Here is an 18,092-nt window from a genome sequence, read left to right as displayed (position 1 = left end):
CTGTCGCCTATTCTTTCGGATCGCCAGCGATGCGACGACCAAAAAATCGACTAATGGAGATGAATTATTTTGACAAAATATCCATATTTATCAGACATCATCTATGTTGTCTCTGTATATCGGACGGTAGCCGAACATTGCCCTGGTGATGGTTGATCGTGTGAACACGAAATACCTGTAAATTTTACAGATGTTACACTAGTGCCGTTTTCCGAAATTTCCAAATACCTTGCGACAGAAAAGTGAGTTTTACTTTTGTTCTCCAATCCTATATAGAGAGTATTCACACAATGTCATGACCTAAAAAAACACGAATTATTTGTCTTAACGATATATTAAGTCACAATCATGCACTAAAAACATGGGTGTTAATAATAATAATATTAAAAAAACATTTGGCGTATTTAAAGAATGATGACTGATGAGGGAGTAAAATATGGAGAAACTAGCTAATTGGAGAAAATGTTATTTCCGTCATCCTTCTTGGTCTAGTAAAGTCAGAATGGTACATAACAGTGTTTGTATACAAAATGTTAACAATAAAACCTTCGAAATATTAGCGCAAAATAAATCGACGAAAACGTACGAACAGCCTGAAGATCGAAGGTTTAGTTCCAAAATAAATTCCCTTCGTAGTTTACATTAACGATAAGATAACCTTATACAAGTCAAAAACCAGTTGGAAGATGAACGTCAAAATACTTAGTAGACAGCAACACTTCGTTTATCTCTTCCTTTTCTGGTGCAAATCCACAACAACTTTGTGACCCCAAAGATAATTGTAAGGTACCTCATATGTAGGTAGACATCTGCAGTTATCTTTGTCTTTAAGAAAACAGCAGTGATCGATCTAACATCTGTTGTGTTCCACCCAGTCATCCATCACATAGAAGTAAGACTTGTCGGAAAATGTTCTTAAACAGAACAAAAGAAACCATGAGATTAAAATCTAACTTTCGAGCTTAACTCAAAAAGCTCCGGAGTCGAAATTGATCCTCGCTCCAGAGTTTGTTGCCTATCTCAAAGCCGCCAACACCTACTTGACGGCTAAACAAGAAAAGCTCTTTTAAAGTTAAGCCCCTGGGGACAATGTTGAATCATTATGATGAAACAGAGCTAACCGTGGTAAATCTTGGAAACTTAAGAACGTAAACTGAAAATCCAGTAAGTCGAAAAAATTAACATGACCACCTTTTCTGTAATGCAATTAATACCCTACTCTAAAAAGCTGGTATGTGTCGAAATGTCAAGTTAAATACTGCGATTATTAATTTTTATGTCAAAGGTTTGTTAAATTGGTTTTTTAAGCAGAGATGGTGTAGGGGAAGAGCCAACCGTTAGGATGAAATCCCAAAGGACGTAAAAATTTCCCGTTACTTACTTACTTATTACTTTGATGACAGAATCTTTCGCAGTTTAAAATTTACTTATTTACGTCAAATTAAAGTGTCCCAGGATAAAGGCATGTCTCCGTTTGGCTGCATTTTCTGCGATAACGCCAAAAGCTGACGAATACTTTCCAGGCACTCGCGCCAACAACAAGGTCGTGAGCTTTTTTGCATGCAATCAAATGGAAACAAGCTTAAGGACGTGTTATATTACGAACCCCTAGAAGGTTAATGTCAAAACAGAAAAAGTTGAAATTGCATATTTCAATAATTCGCACATGAGATATCAGCTTTGTTTTTCCAAGTTTGAAAACTTATCCTAAATGCTCGGGAAATGTTTCATTCTGTAGACAGTTCCTAAACTTCAGTAAAGACTTTTCTTTTTCAGCGGCTGTTTCTGGCAAGTCATCTTGTTTCGCAACAAACTTTTCAAAGAGATTTATTGAAGTGATCCAATAGTGGGGACAATTTTTTCGGTCAATGCCTGATAGAGAACCTAAAGCTGTGCCTTCGCCGAAAACAACTACCAAGTCGTTTTCACTACAATACGAAAACCACCTCTATTGCGTGCACATCAATTAATGAGAGAAATGACAGCCTTTTTGTCTATCTTGATCAAAAACGAAAAAATTATTTCCAAGATGTTCACAACAACTTCATTGGTCAATAAAGTCTACAAAAGAACTGGTACTACATTACTTACTGCAAACAACAAAGTAGACTTCGTCGTATTTAGTTTTTCATGCTTGCAAATTTGTTTTTGGTGTAAATTTAGACCGTAATTACAACAATCCTATTAAATCTGTTTTGCAATTAAATACAGTATGCATTGGGCTTTTTGAGACGTACCAATCTGAAGTATGGATGTTATTGGAATCCAAGCTTAAATACAAAGATACAGGTTTTTACATACTAACACTATACAAGACACAAACTCACGAAGTACAGTATACTAAACAAAGAACACAACATTTTGAATTATCATTATAATCAGTTATTGCTATACCAACCTTAAAAAAATCTCCCAAGAGTCTTGATCTTGCTGCATCAGGACTAGACCAGTAGTCAAGATCCAACGTTTCCACCATTCTGTAAAATATACTCTTCAACGCAAATGATTCAATCTTATGCAGAATATCTAACGATTCTTGTAACCTTTTTATGGTTGATTTTTATGTTAAGTACACTTCTCTTGTCGGTTGAGGTACAAATAAAGACAAAACAGCTTCCGCTTGCGAAAATAAAAATCGGAACTCTACACCACTGCTTTTGGTTAGACCAGACTTAGGTCTACCGTAGTCATCACCTTCAGGCTGAGCTAGAAAGGTAAATACGGGTTTTCAGGCATTCTCAATTACTTATCGGTTTTAGCGACGGGCCGATATGGAGCGGTATGGCCCGTCGTCAAGAAAAATGGTAGCGTAAAATGTAAACAAACACGTAAAACAAACTAGCACTGGAAATGAAGGTATTTCTAACTCCTACAATGCATTAATACAATAATACAATAATAACCGAGTCATTGCACCCACCTTGCAGGCTCGGTTAGCACTTAGACCTCGGGCGATGTATTGCGGTACACCGCGGGGTAATCGGTTATTATTGTATAGGTAAAGCTACTTTCCTGTAAGCCCCTAAATTCGAGAACCAACAGTCGTTTCGTAGCCCCTTTAACAGTGAAACGCAAGATCGTCACTACGCATAATAATGTTATTGACAATAAACTGATGTATTAACGGGCGAACGGCCGGTTGATCGCTTTATTATAATTGATCTTAATTTTCCAGGCAACGTTGAAAATCTTCTAAAAACAAGTAACCTTACAGTCAATAAATGTTATTGGTGACAAAGTTGTTGACGCTTGGGGAACAAGATGGACGACTGAGTTTTTTTATTTTTGCAACAACATTCTCATCGGGCCAGTTTCGTTGAGGTGTGAACCATTCTATGAGATAAAAAAACTTTTTATAAGGTTTTTCATTTTCATTTTGCTTTTTTTTTCTCGTTTTGCTATTTTATACTACTCAGTGGATTTACCCACGGGTTTTCCAGCCCTTGAAATACCGCATTTTTTGTCTCTCGCTTTTTTCGCTACTATTTTGCGCATTGACGGACAGACGACGGCTATTATTAAAGAGACTCATTTCGAATAATGTTTTTTACAAAATGACCATAATAACCCTTGTTTTTTTGGAACTTTCTTCAAATGGCGAAGTTTGTTCAAAAAAGATAGAAAAAAATTTCCAAAAAAGATAAAAATCATATTTAAATCGTTTCGTAAAACCGTTCAAAATCTGAGAAATTTGATAAACAATATTTACGGAAATCAACGAAAGGTATTCTTCTTCATGAGCTTGTCTTATATATCAACACCTGTTGTCTTTGAGCAACTTTATAGCAGTGCCCCGGACACACAAAATGTGATATATAAAGTACGAGCGAATCCGCCGACAAGCTTAATTTTATGTAAATAAAATAAAAATTAAAAACTTCACCTTTACTGTCTATTGACCAATCTCTGCAACATGTAGCTAAAGTCATTATAGAACAAGTACGTTTTTCTTTTCTCTACAGCATTTCTCAACGGAAAGCAGCAACCGCAGCAACAAAGACAATTTGACGCCATGCATGTAAACCGAAGGCAATTAAAAAAACATGAAGTACATGTCTCGCACGGCAACGCTTCCTTTTTTTGAATCTTGATTGTAATAGCAGGCCACTTAATTTCAATAATGGAAAGGTAAGAACATTCCTGTTCGCCATGCTTTAAAATGTCTAGGACGTTGTCGTAGTATTCGAGATCTGTTTTAGCTCTTGCAAGAGCATTTTTCAATTCATATCTAACTTGGTCGTTTGATAAAACTTTATTATTTTCTTTGTTGAGTTTCTTGTAAACAACAAATCTCTCCCAGTGTTGATGACGGATCGGTAAGTCTTCTCTCAATTTTAACCAACAGAAAGCTTCGTCAGTTCCAGATGGTCGGATGGCTTCAAATATTGCTCCAGAGTTCCTTCTCGCTGATGTAGGTTCACCTAACGTTAACCTTAAATCTTCTAAAAGCTCGACAAAACAGTCTTCTGGTATAAGCATCATATCAAAGTGAGAAGCTAGTGCCGAGGTTGACGGTTGTAATTTGCCAAAACCTTCACGGAGGCTTCCCGATGGCATAATTGAAAACTGAAATTCAGATACTGATGCATTAAGTACGTCTAGCACTCTGCAAATGTGAAACTGTTCTTTCAAATTTGCTAAGAAATAACCTTGATCGGACACGTTCTCCTTAAAGAGATCAATGATCTTTTCCATGTCACGTGCTGGTGTGTTACATATAAATCGAATGCAAAATCTTTTAAAGAAATATTTAAACACCCATAAACACCATTTACGAGCCTTGGAAATATGAAACATGGTAGGATTACGATTATGAGTATGGACGCAAGGACAACCAAGCCTATTATAAACCTCATTTTTGGAAACTAAAAATAAAAAACAACTCTATCATTTAACCAACTCTACATCTAACTATCTGAGTTCATCACCAACATATTGCCGCACATAGTGTAGTGGGCTCGTCTGCAGCTCATGTTTTAGGGACCGCGGATCGAATCCCACTCACCGCCATGCAGTATCTTAGTGATGAACAAAGTAGTTCTTCTCCAATGTGACAACTCTACATGTCATTCGTAGTTATCTTACTAGTCGTAGGCAAAGGGTAGGAGTAGGTGGCTAATATAATATGTTTTGTAATATTTATTTGAACGGTCTCATACTAGATTTTAGTGACAATGACGTGAGTCCCGTATCATCATTGCGCAGTTAGATAATTTACTGACAGGTCAAATATTTTCTTTGAGCGATTTACATCCGCTTTTGTACAAGGGTAAAATATCGAGAAAAATGTTTTAATGATATTATTTGTTGTAATAACTGCTTCTTTTCTGCGTACATATTGACAAAATACTTTAAAGATTGGTAGGAAAACCGTTTTCAGTAACAGATGTTTTGTGTTTTAACTATTTGATTTCATCAAATGTCACTTGTTCAAAATTTCGGTGACCTGTTGATGCTTGGATGACTTTAATATATGACGCTTTTATATCATCAATCTCATTAGAAGAAAACAAAGATTCACGCCCCCTCGAACCTCTTTCACGACTCATGAAGCCAGCAGAGTTGATTAAACTTAAACTCCTTCTTCTAAAGTTGCTGACACTGTTTTGTTATACTAGAACACATTCATATTGTAGAAGAACTACTTTGTTATACTAGAACACCATTCATATTGTAGAAGAACTACTTTGTTCATCACTAACATACTGCTTGGAAGTGAACGGGATTCGATCCGTGGTCCCCAGATTTGGGAGCCGCAGACGAACCCGCTACATCGTGTTAGCGATGAGCTCAGATAGTTTATCCAGATGGTGTGTATACATAGGTGAATATTTATCATAGCACATCCGTATTTCATTCTCAACAGAGAATGGTTCACCCCGATCAGACCTCTGATCATAACGGGTGAGTATAGTGCGTGTAAGTCATATTGTAGAAGAACTACTTTGTTCATCACTAACATACTGCCTGGAAGTCTATGTTGAGAATGAAATACGGATGTGCTATGATAAATATTCACCTATGAACACCATTCATCTTTGAAATTCAATTCGTCCCCTGTACTCGAGTCAGATTATTCTTGTATCTCTTGTAAAAGCAATTTTGAAAAAAAAAGAAAATTAACAAATTAACATGCCAAGAATATTTTGGAGTAGTGCCAGTGTTACTACGGTAGCTAACGCTGAAGAAAGTTCAAGTTGATTAAAGATACTGAAGATAAGATATCGGACAAGATAACATGTAACTTACCTTGTTCGTTTAATAAACAGTTTGCTTGTGAAAGATTGGAAAAAGTGGATAGAAAGGCTGTAAAGAGCTTTCGGGTGGCTGACTCAGGCATTTGGTTTATAATGTCTTTAAATGAAAACCTTAACCTCGACTTCGGCTTCGACTAAAGTAAAAGCACTACAACCTGTCTTACCCCTCATTTCAGAAACCACCATCCAGCATTTTTTTTTTAAAAAAATTCTGTGAAAATACAATACTTATATTGCAAATTCTTGTGTAGAGTTTACTGCGGTTAGGCGTTTAATGCATAAGGTAGGGCCTTTTACCAAAAATAATTTTCTCGCAACTTTGGTTTGAGTAACAGCATTTTACGGTATAACGACAGATAATTGTTTGTCGTTATACCGTCCAACTAAAACTGCCACTCAATAAAATAAATGTTGTTGATTAATTTTTTGAAAGTTCTGACACTACTAGTAGCTATACAGCGAAACCTCTTTGCAACGGGCACATTTCTCAGGAACAGAATAAACAACAGTCAAACTTACATAACATATCATATTCGTAACGGACACCCTTCTATAACGAACGTTGTTTTAAGCTTCAATTTCACATTAGTTACGAAAACAGACGACCTTTAACAGACATGCCTAGTAGTGGATCAAATACAAAAAAATTTATGTCAAGAATTTGTGTATATTTTACTTAAGATAACATGTTACTTCAAAAAATTAGTTTGTCTGTGCTAGCAAAGTTGTATATCAAATTTTTTTTGTGACGTCTTAGGATTTTGTTTCACGTTTTTGATTGAAATGAAACTTGTGTGCAATATATATTGTCTTTAGGCTCGTTTCAAAAACACCCTTTCGGGGCATTTTGCGTCGATATTACTGAATACTAACACCACAGATCAAGTTTTTGAAGGAAAGTAACCAATTTGGGAAGAATCTCTAAGTAGCAGGCACTTCTCCATAGTGGACAATTTATGACTGTTATGAAGGTGCTTGCTGTAGAGATGAAATTTCGGGTTAATGAAAAACACAAGCTAGAGGATGTTGTTACCTTGTTTAGTTGAAACAACCAACTTGCATTTTATTTAACAGAATAACTTTTCCTCAAAGTTACAAGATTAATCAATCGCTACAAAATTAATTATAATCTCTGCAGATGTATCGTAAGTTGGTCGAGACTGTTGCTGAAGTACGTGCAGAGTACCTTATTGATTCAATAAAGCTTTGTCCGAATTAATATTACAGTAAACATACCTAACTACATTTAACCTCAGAAAGACTATTTTAAAATTTTTGCAGTTAACTGTATTTTGGCTGCTTTTACATTTTAGCTATGAAAGCAAGGTATAGGCTAGACACAACCTGAATTGCAAGTTTGAAAACTTCAAAGTGACGAAGACAACACAGAAATAAACAATAGAATAATACAGATGTAGGATAAAGAACATAAGAAGGACATAAGAAGTCATAAGCTGCTTAGACCTTCAGTAACAACTTGATCACATAATATTATTTTAAACTTAAGTTTTGTAAAAAACTTGTAAAATTGCTTTGTATTTAGTCACACTAATGTGAGAAACAGAGAATAAGGTGTTCATTACAAAAAAAATAATTTAAAAACATTTAAACAAATAAATTAAAAAAAGTTCACTCAACGTCGTACTTATCAATGGAACCATATGGAACAGATCACAACATGGCCGGGGGTTCATATTCAATATGGCGTCATCAAATATGGCTTTTAATTAAACCGATCTTAAGCATCTTGTGAAATTTTCAATTTACATCTTTAATTTAAAAATATTTTTAAAGCGTTTTTTAAAAAATCCATGTAAAGATTTAAAATGGTATACAGTAATTGTTTCCCTGGTATCAAAATTTCCCTGATAAAAAGATTTAAATGCGCATTAAAATAAGTTTACAGCACTATCCAGAAATTTTTCATGGATTGAACGGAATTCCGAAAATTACAAAACTTTCAACTTCTTTAGAATTTTCCCGGAAAATAATTCTTTCCAGCCAATAAAAGTGCGGGAAATACATCACGTGTATAAAAATTGAAGGAAATTTGGAAAAGCAATGCATTCAAGATGGCGTTGCACAAGTCCCTTCCGTAAGATAGAGTATTCGTCTATTTAGAGCGGCCATATTACAAACATTATAATTTTGCTGTCAATATTTAGATTTAGGATTTGAATTTCCCTGTCCAGGGAAAATATTTCAACAAAATTTTCTTGTCTTGGAAATATTTCAGAACTTGGGGATCAGCCTTAAGTTCTGATTACTAAACAATTTTTTCATTCTTGCGAACACGGACAATACTTTAGCCTGTAAACACAGACACAAAGTTTCTTTAGCATAATAATTAACAAAAAACATAGATGTTGCAGTATCCCAATGACTCGGCAAAGGAAAATAAGATCTCATGTAACTGCATCTTCAAACATTCTTTCGTAAATTAAAGTAAACTCAGCATGCGTTTTATTAAAACGTATACTAATCGAAAACGTTCGAAACCCCAACACTGCAGGGTATATTATTAAGAAAAGTTAAATTATTTAATTATTTGAATTCATCATGAATAAATTATAATCAAGGAAATGATATTCCCAGATGTGACATTTATTGATTTTTTAAGTTACATAAATTATCCATAAGAATAAAATAAAGGGTATGTAGTAAACCTGATTGGCTTATAGAGTTGTCACGTGTAAAAAAATATTAGAATCGTGTTGATTGATGCTATTTTAGATTAGGGTCTGTGATTGGTTGGCTTATAAAGTTGCCATTGGTAGCCTATAAAAAATAGAACCTCATTTTTCACGTATTTCTTTTTCATTTTTACACCTTATGTGCATAATTGAGAAAGTTGTTGAGTGAAACCAGTTGTTCGACAGAAAAAATTGGGGTAAGTGAATTGATGCTTTTTAACAACAACAACACACTATGTACTTTGTATTTTAAGTGAAAAAATTTGTAATGCACAGTAGAAGGCATCAATAAGTACTCACAATTTAAAGCGAAAGAAAAAACAGATAAATCTGATACTAAAGTTCTTCAAAACTTGTCTAGAAAGTTCTATATTTTTTGGAAAAATCTTTATTGCTTCTAAGAAATATAGACTTAAAAATTCCACTAATTCTGCATGACTTCGTGAACTTGCTCTGAGTGAGGTATTTAACAGTAATGCCACAGCAAGTAGCGATAAAAAAATTTCGCCATTCAATTTGGCGTTTTAAACATTTTGCATACATGTTGATAATATCATAATTTCCCCTAAAAATTTGTCACCCCCCTAAAAACCAGAAAATAAATGCATTCAATTTTATTTGGTATCAGAAATTTTAAACAGAATGTTAAACTTCGTCCCTGGATTTAAATGGAATTTAAACTATCAATTTATTCATTTGTAGACATGTCCATATCCGCTAATCATGGGGAACATAAAAGAAAAACTACATTAAAACATTATTATCTTGTTTTATTATAGCGAAATCGTTAATTTTTGTCTATATTTGCCTTTGTATAAGAAATTAACGCTGATTGTGACACTGACTGTCAGCTCACCCTCGTCCCTAGGGTTTTTTGCCTTTTAATATTTCCTCATATCAAAAAGGCAAAAAAATCTGAGGACGAAGGTGACTGTCAGCTTTCGTTTTACTAAATGAAAAGTTAACACTTGTATGTCATGACTATTGCTGAATTGTCAATAGTTGATTTCTTTTATATTAGGTTTTCATATTTATTCCTTTCTTTAAAAGTACAATTAGCTCCCAGTAATTCGAACCATAAATGACTTGAACATTCCTTATCTCGATCCATTTTCTTGGGTCCCCTTAACTTTCGTTAATACTTTCTTATAAAACACTCCGGTAACTCCAACCATGGATAACTCGAACATTCGTTAACACGATCCATTTTTCTTCCCCTTTTGAGGCTAATTTCTTTGCAAAACAGCGGTATATTATATCTTATTTTCACGTGTCCATCAATGTTTCAAACATTCGTGTATTTGCATCAAATGTAACAAATTATATTCAAATGTGCTAACATCACAGACAAAAATTAAAAATGTATCTAATTAGCTGTTCTATACCTCCTACCTCTCCCATACTATTAACTCCCCTCTCCCACAATCAAACAAAATGTTTTGTTACGACGGAGCATGCTGGGTATTTTCATCTTATGAATAGCTTTATTATACTGCTCACCATTCACACGATTGAAATGATAAGAGAAAATTTCAATTACTTAAGTTATTATGGAGATCATTTCACTTCTTTTATAACAACTGTCATCTCAATGTGTGGTCGCCATGTCTTTACGCTCAATACATACATAACAGAGTTAATCCTGTGTTGATATCTACATCAGTAGCTACAATAGATGTAATAATATATCGATGGATAGAAGATAGAAGGAGAGGTGGGTGTGGATAACATTTATGTTCTTTTTTTGATATTACACACTATCTGGAATATCTTAAGTTTTTACGTACTCCGTCAAAAGAAAAGATTTCACTTTGTTTACTAAGAGAGGAAATAGAGTAAGGAAACCCTGCGCGACCAATTAATAAGAATTGACAGGTATCACAAAAACTCAAAAACAAATGCCAACTACTTATTTTTCCGCCTTGTTAACTATCTTGTATCTCATGAATTAGATCAGAATTGAAGCATGTAAGTCAACGTATCCTATCTTGACCAGGATTAGATCAGAACTCGCTCAAACTTGTTTCAAGGTATAAAATGAAGCTATCGTAACTAAGCAAAGTTAATTGACCCGTTCGCTATGTTAATTTTCTGATAAAGTTGACTAGACATTATATTTTACATACTAGATCAAAACTGTTTCTACGTGTCGCTAGGCGGTCCTTGTCAGCGCATTTTTTAATTTAAATGGAGTTTAATGCACACAAACTCGGTCGGGGTTATTTCGAGGTGATTTCTGTTCACTAAGAGTTATAAAGTTATATAACGTAGAGTGTAAGCTCACTGTGCAGCTTCCTGACATGTATGTTGTAACAAAAAATGAATTTTCTGATTCAAAACATTTCTAGTTTTTTGTAAGGCTCCTATGACACATGTTAGCGTGTAATACAATATGGACTTGCCATTAATTTGTTGGAAGGGACAATGCAATCAAACAAAAATGGCACTTTCTTTTTGCTAATGTATAGGCGTGGGATCAGGGCATATTCTCATGCGCTAATAGTAATCTTGATTCTTAACCGACTTGTGCAGTGAATTAAAAAGACTTTCGACAAAAGTTTCACACAAAGCTGTAATTTTAAATTTTAAGCTCGTGCCAATAAACTTGGTACATATGTAAAATATTTTATTCAAAGATGGCGGAAGTGAAGATAACAAAATAATTGCACCATTGGGATCAAAAATGACATCATAGCGTTGGATCGATGTCCCCTTTGAATCTGTTCGTTCGTTCGTTCGTTAAACAAAGAAACGAATTGCGCAATTACATGTCACACTTGAGAGATAAAAAAATACGGTTTATTTATATTTGACGAATGCCAGCCATTCGCGACACATATATTTTTTTTACATTATTCTAATATCTTTCTTAATCCTAGGTCTTATAATATTTAAAACCTCTACATAACGCTCTTTTCTAACTGTACTGTATGTAAAGTTGAAAAGGTCGCCACGTTTTACATGGGATGTTCCCATAACATTGTGCAAACAACAAGATTAGCTTATTAAGATCAGTTTGTAAAAGTTAAAGATCTTTAAACATGTAATTATAACCTTAAATTTATACAATGCACATCAGCCTTTATCTGACACTACTAATTAAAAATGTCTAATAAAAAAAAGTTAAAACAAATGTCCAGTGAATAACAGTAGACATTGAAAGAGATCTTCACTTGAAAAGACCACCGCTATTAATGTTACTTTGAAGTGATTTTATCAAGTATTCTTAGGACAGGTACTCTTATTGCACGTATGTTGAATTTCATTACTTTGTGTTATTTAGTTTTCATCAGGGCTTTTGTAAATTAATGGACGGGCACAACTAAAACGTACTTGAACAAGAAAAGTAATTTTTAAGTTGAATTAGGACAAGCTCAAAAACTATACCATATTACTTGACTGTAGGGAGATCTTCAAATGTGAGGTTTAATTATTTCAACTTTTTATTGTTTTGTATTTTGGATGTTAACATTCTAACTATTTTTTTTACTGTCACTGTTTTTGTTGTTATTGATGTTGTTCTCATTGTCGGTTTTTTTTTTTTGCATTTGTTGTTGCTTTTTGTTTGTTTATTTAGGCTTTTCTTTCTTTTTCTTATTTGTTTGTTCATTGGTTGTTGTTTGTTATATGTCTGTTTTTTTGTTTGTTTGTTGTTTCTTTTTGTTGTTTATTTGTTTGTATTTTACTGTATTTGTTTTGTTTGTTTGTTTGTTTGTTTCTTTGTTATAAATTAAAGTCATATGTGTAAAAAAATTTATTGAAACTCGAGAGACTTCTCGAGAGAAGTTCTCAACAGGGTGGTGTGTGTTTCAAAAGAATTGTATAGAGTTACAGGCGAGACTTAAATTGAATCTGTCTAAATAAGTGTAAGGTTGTAATTCGTGTAAACTTTAGGTCCAAAATGATGAAATTTTCGGCCGGTAAAGTATTATTTCATCGTTTCGATTGCTTCAGTTATTTTAGGAAATTAACGAAGGCACAAAATTAACGCTTACGAAATTAATACGAAGGAAATTACCACGAATGACTATAACGACTTATAAAAAAGAACTTAATTAACAAGATTTAGCTCAACTGATTTACAAAAAAAAATAAAAGAACGCGAATCGGGAAATATGTTCATCTTTATTTTTAGAACGGGTTCATACGTTCTTTAGAACACTTGTGATATATAAGGCTGCTGCAGCGTGCCTTAGTTACATTAGTTGAGTGAGCCGTTTCAGGATGATACTAATTTTTTTTTTGCACCAATTAAACAAAGAGATCGTGTGTGTGAGATTTGTTTTACAATTGCTAAAAATATATAATATATTTTTAAACTTTAATTACATTTCAAATTGTTTAGTAATTTCTTAAAAGACCTGGATATTTACAAAACATCTTATTAAAGGGCATTCAACTAATGCAAGTTTTCAAAATTCGCGTTAATTGTATGCCTCGTTAATTTCTTGAAATAACGTTTACGTTAAAAATTCACTATTTAACCTGAAAAAAATTCATTTTAAATATGGAAAATAAAAAAAGCAGTTCCGTGCAAAAGACGTTGTGAAATTTTATTAAGAAAAATTGTTGAAAGCCTAAACTTAGCTTTCAATTTTCTCGTCATGGCTGCGTCGACTCTAATTGACTACCATTGCAAAGTTTTCCCTTTCATTTCTCATAATTAAAAGGACCTTTCCCCCTCCTGTGATTACGGGAAGGTACTCCGTCTCCTACACCCCCCGGATACTTTAACACAGAAAGGAAATATATCTAAGGATAAAATCTCTTGTGGTGTTTTGTGACTTTCTCTTTTTTTAAACCTAAAAATATTTTTAGAATTTTCTTCAAAATAATCACATGTGTCGTTGTTCTGCAAAATACACAAAAAAACAAAGAAATTTTAAGCCTTAATTAGGAGAAGATTGTTTACGCAATAAAAGCTCAATTCAAAAACTTCGTATCCAGATCTTTTGTTAGGTTTATTTAGAACGTTATCACCGGAAGAATGGGTGGGAAAAGTTGTATTATATTTTTATCATATGACAAATAAGGAATTTGATTATATGACAAATAAGGAATTTGTTAAGCGAGGTGTATTCCTTCTTTCCTCACTTGCAATGATATATATCGTGGAGAGCAATCCCACAATGTGAAAACTTTACCAATGAATAACATAGCATTAGGGAAACTTCTTTATAATACATTTTTAAATATGTTTGTAATGAGCAAACAACTGGGAGATATGCAAAGGAATGAGAGGCCGGATTAGCGTTGTATAATGCTAAGCCTTCTAATCTATAGGCTTTTATATTAACTCAAAAGGAATTTAATTGACATTCCTGGTCACACGTCGAGTAGATGCCCATGAAACAATAAAAACAGGATTAAAATTATTTAAAAATAACTAGTAGTTGCTAAGTAACAGTTTGTTCACACCTCCGCAAGCTTTTTCTTCAAGATAAGAACATAGCGTAATGCATGTTAATTTAATTACGAACGAATAGCTCAACAATAAACATCTCCAACGATTTTTCTCGCAACTGGTAAGTATTGTTGACTGGTTGAACTTCAAATTATAATTTTTCACCGTTTTTGATCTGTTTTGTCAAATATTTTTTTTAAATAGTTTAATGTTCCCATATTATTTCTTTCTACTTTATTGAATCATTCTATAATATAAATTTTATTTGAAGATAGGTTACAACTCCTCTTACTCTATGCCTTTTTCATTTTTACTAAAAAAAGTCTCATTTTTAGCATTTATTGCATTATCTGGAAAAATCAAAATGTCTGTAGGGTTTGTTTTAAGATTGTTTTATCTTGTTTTGAATTAGCCTCCAAGAGCGTTATAATCGCAACCCAAAAGCGATCGTAAGCAACTAGGGAGACAGTTGCAAGTCTTAATTTTCAGGACCACGCCATGAACCCTAACCTTAACTAATTCCATTAACCCCTTTAAAATATTTAAAACTGCTAAGAAATCAACTTTTGAATTTTTAAATTTAAAGCCGGTACCATACGCATTTTCTATATTCTCCCGTTCTTTACTTAAAAATGCGATCAATAACTAATAATAGAAACTTTTTTTAGATCTTATTCACATTTGAATGTTTCATAATTTGTGGTTAAAAGTTTACACAAAAAAACATAAAAATATTAACAATCATAAAGGGATAGTTATTCCGTCTTCTAAAATACTCGCTGAACCACTGAAAGTAATTTCGTTTCATTGAAACAACAGAAATGTTGGGAAGAAAAGGGCGGAATAAAATACTTATATCAGGGTATTTGGTCTGTATTTTCTGATTTCCTTGTATCTTTGACTCGCCTTTTAGCTTTTAAATGTTATAACAGAGTAGAGGTGCATATTTTTATGTTTAAGGAAGTGTAGACGTAAATGTCTTACGTTTCACCTTAACATAAAATAACTGAAATAAATTTTGCTGGGGAAAAATGTTGGCAAACGAGTATTTGGATACAGCTTTAGCCACTGTTTTCTTTTTTAGAAAAAAACAGGAAAACCCTCTAAGTATTTAAATTTTTGTTGACCTCAGCAGCAAACAATAAGATTAAAGATAAAATAAACTATTTCATAATGAGTATAACATCTGCCAAGTAACTGTAAAAATAAGTTGGTAGATCAGAAGTAACACGGATAGGATATTTCTGTAATTACCATGAACCAATGGGAAGTTAATATTACAAGGCTGATGATATGTATATAAGAAAATCATAATAATAAAAATATATGAAATAATCTGCCAGCATTTTCGGAAGACGTCAACCTCCACAAAAAAATTAAAGAAAAACAAAGTAATCATAAAAATAATGTAAAATTAAAAAAAAAATTCTCCACCTTGAAAATAAAGATAAGCCAGATAGTGCAGAAACAAATCCTCTTTTTTCAGTCAAAATATTGTGTGAAGAAGCAACCTAGTTTTTTCAAGAAAACGCCGAAATAAATTCCTCCAAACTTCATCGCTAAATAAGTTGCTGTGTCATGCCAGATTATATCATATGACATCATATGACTAATACCACAATAATTGTAGTAATCCAAAAGTTTCTAAAAAGATATTATATATATTGTTTTATTATGAAATTTCTTTTTCTATTTTAGTCAAATGAAGTTTCAAATACTGGCTCTCGCAGTTTTGGTTGCTGTGGACCTAGCTGCAGGGGTGTCTTGGGGGGTTCCATATGGAAAACGCAAAGCACCAACTTCATCACCAACACCCAGCAAGAATCCAACTACAAAACAAGATAATTCACAAAAGTCAGAAGAGTTGGTGCAGTCAGATAGTTCAGCTCTCAAGTGCAGACAGAAGGTGATAAAGAAATACTCGGAACTAGCCTCAAAGAACATAGAAAGCTGTCCAGCAGAACACAAGATGCATGGAGCTGTCACATGCTGTTGGGCAGGCTTAAGTTGCTATCAGCTATATGAAAGCTTTAGGAACATTTTCCAGAGTAGTAACCAACCATATACTGAACAGCAAATCAGATATATGGTCCAATTCATCACTGCATCAACGGAAATGGAATGTTATTAACACAAAATAATTGCATTTGATTTAATTTTTCCTTTTCCGTCTTTCTGTCTTTCTTTTTGTTTTTTCTTTTTCTAATATTTAATAATTTATTCCCAAGCCTTTATTTCTTTGTTATTATTTACCGATATTTAAAAAGACAATATTTCAGCTAGCACATTTACAGGATGACCTGTGATGTTTTGTGCCGGAAAATATGAAAAATGTAAAGATATATATGTATATATTAACTGAAGTATATTGTACCATTAAAATCATAAATGCAATTCCATTGCTCGCATATTTATCAATTACTCTGTGTTTCACCGTCCTTTGGATTTGATTTAAAAAGTGTTATAGAATGTTATAACCAGTATGTATAATAACAACTACGGGACTAATCACAATCTTAGGTATATTGTACTTGCTGTTCTAAGAGCCTATATTAAAAAAATCGAATTTGTTAGTTGCCACGTTTGGAAAATAAAATTTAACAGCGTAGAGTATTTTTTAAAAATAACTTAAATAATAATAAAAAACTAAAATAAAAAGGCAGGTTAGTTTTTGTTGCCCAGTCATAGCAAAAAAAGTCAGCCAACATTTTTTATTTTGCAGAATAAGCTTTCGTGAAAGTTTAACACATTACTTATAAGTAACAGTAGAGTGACACCAAAATACAAGCAAACCACATCGCAAACGTGCTTGGAGTGCTTAGGTGTATGCCCTCTTCAGGCGTAGTGTCTTTTTTATAAAATAATGTTCTCACAAGTTCTGGTTAAAAAAAACACGGCGACAGAAATAAATAAGCAAAAAAAAAAAAAACTTTGATAAATATCTGCTCTATCACAGAATATCTTACTTTTGATAAATAAACTGACGAATTTTGCGTAAGGTTATAGTGAAGTAAAAGATAGACCTAACTATACTTAACATAAGAACATCTGTATTTGGTTACTTTTTCACTTTTTAGTAGGTGACCAGGGTTACCTGACCACAAGTACAACAAGCCTTAGCTTGGTAAAATCCAAAAAAGTTGATATAACAAAAAAAAAAGTAATAAGGATGAAAAGGATCTACACCAAACGCAATAAAAAAGGGTACGAATACAGTTAAATGACTAGCTGAGGCTGGCTTCTTATGATTTTGGCATCTTGACTAAATAACAAGATGCTTAACCGTATTTACACTGGACTGAATTGGTATGCTCGGCAGGAACATAGTAAAATAACATAAAAAAATATTGGAAATATCTCTGAGAACACTTGATTTTCGCTTTTGACCATTGTAAATCGGTTGGATTAACTTGGACGTAAGATTTGCTTCCTAAATGACTCCTATGTTATTGCTGGTATCTTGTGACACAATGAAGAAGGTGAAACAATGTTAAAAAATTCTAGAATTTATTTTTGGGATCAAATTTAGCAATATGGTTGTCATGGCAACTTCCAAAATGAATCAGCAATTTTTCCATAAAAGGTTTTTAAATAGAAAAATATTAAAGTTGCGTAAGTATTTTAGGATAAAATGTTAATCGGTAAAACATTTCAGAACATAACATTTAATCAGCTTTATTAACTACTACAATCTCGGGCATAGATTAGAAAACAAGTATTAAAATTTGCCACCTTCTT

At 33.1% G+C, this 18,092-nt stretch overlaps 1 protein-coding gene across 2 annotated transcripts; it reads left to right on the top strand.

Annotated features, from left to right (window-relative positions):
* The first annotated feature begins 9,047 nt into the window (after window positions 1–9,047).
* Window positions 9,048–16,762, top strand: LOC130623962 (uncharacterized). 2 transcript variants are annotated; one of them, XM_057439510.1, is made up of 2 exons: window positions 9,048–9,147; window positions 16,053–16,762. In XM_057439510.1, the coding sequence occupies exon 2, from the start codon at window positions 16,057–16,059 to the stop codon at window positions 16,483–16,485; it is 429 nt and encodes a 142-aa protein (XP_057295493.1). In that variant the 5' UTR covers window positions 9,048–9,147; window positions 16,053–16,056; the 3' UTR covers window positions 16,486–16,762. The 2 variants fall into 2 exon arrangements, with proteins under 2 accessions (XP_057295493.1, XP_057295494.1); XM_057439511.1 differs by lacking the exon at window positions 9,048–9,147 and adding an exon at window positions 13,948–14,475.
* The last annotated feature ends 1,330 nt before the right edge of the window (window positions 16,763–18,092 follow it).

Source organism: Hydractinia symbiolongicarpus, chromosome 13 (genome assembly GCF_029227915.1).
Source record: "Hydractinia symbiolongicarpus strain clone_291-10 chromosome 13, HSymV2.1, whole genome shotgun sequence".
Lineage (NCBI taxonomy): Eukaryota > Metazoa > Cnidaria > Hydrozoa > Anthoathecata > Hydractiniidae > Hydractinia > Hydractinia symbiolongicarpus.
Note: the sequence above shows the minus strand (reverse complement) of the source record. Positions and strands in the feature narration are given on the sequence as shown.

Coding starts and splice junctions, on each gene's coding strand:
- LOC130623962 (XM_057439510.1), top strand. CDS start 16,057: ATGAAGTTTCAAATACTGGCTCTCGCAGTTTTGGTTGCTGTGGACCTA.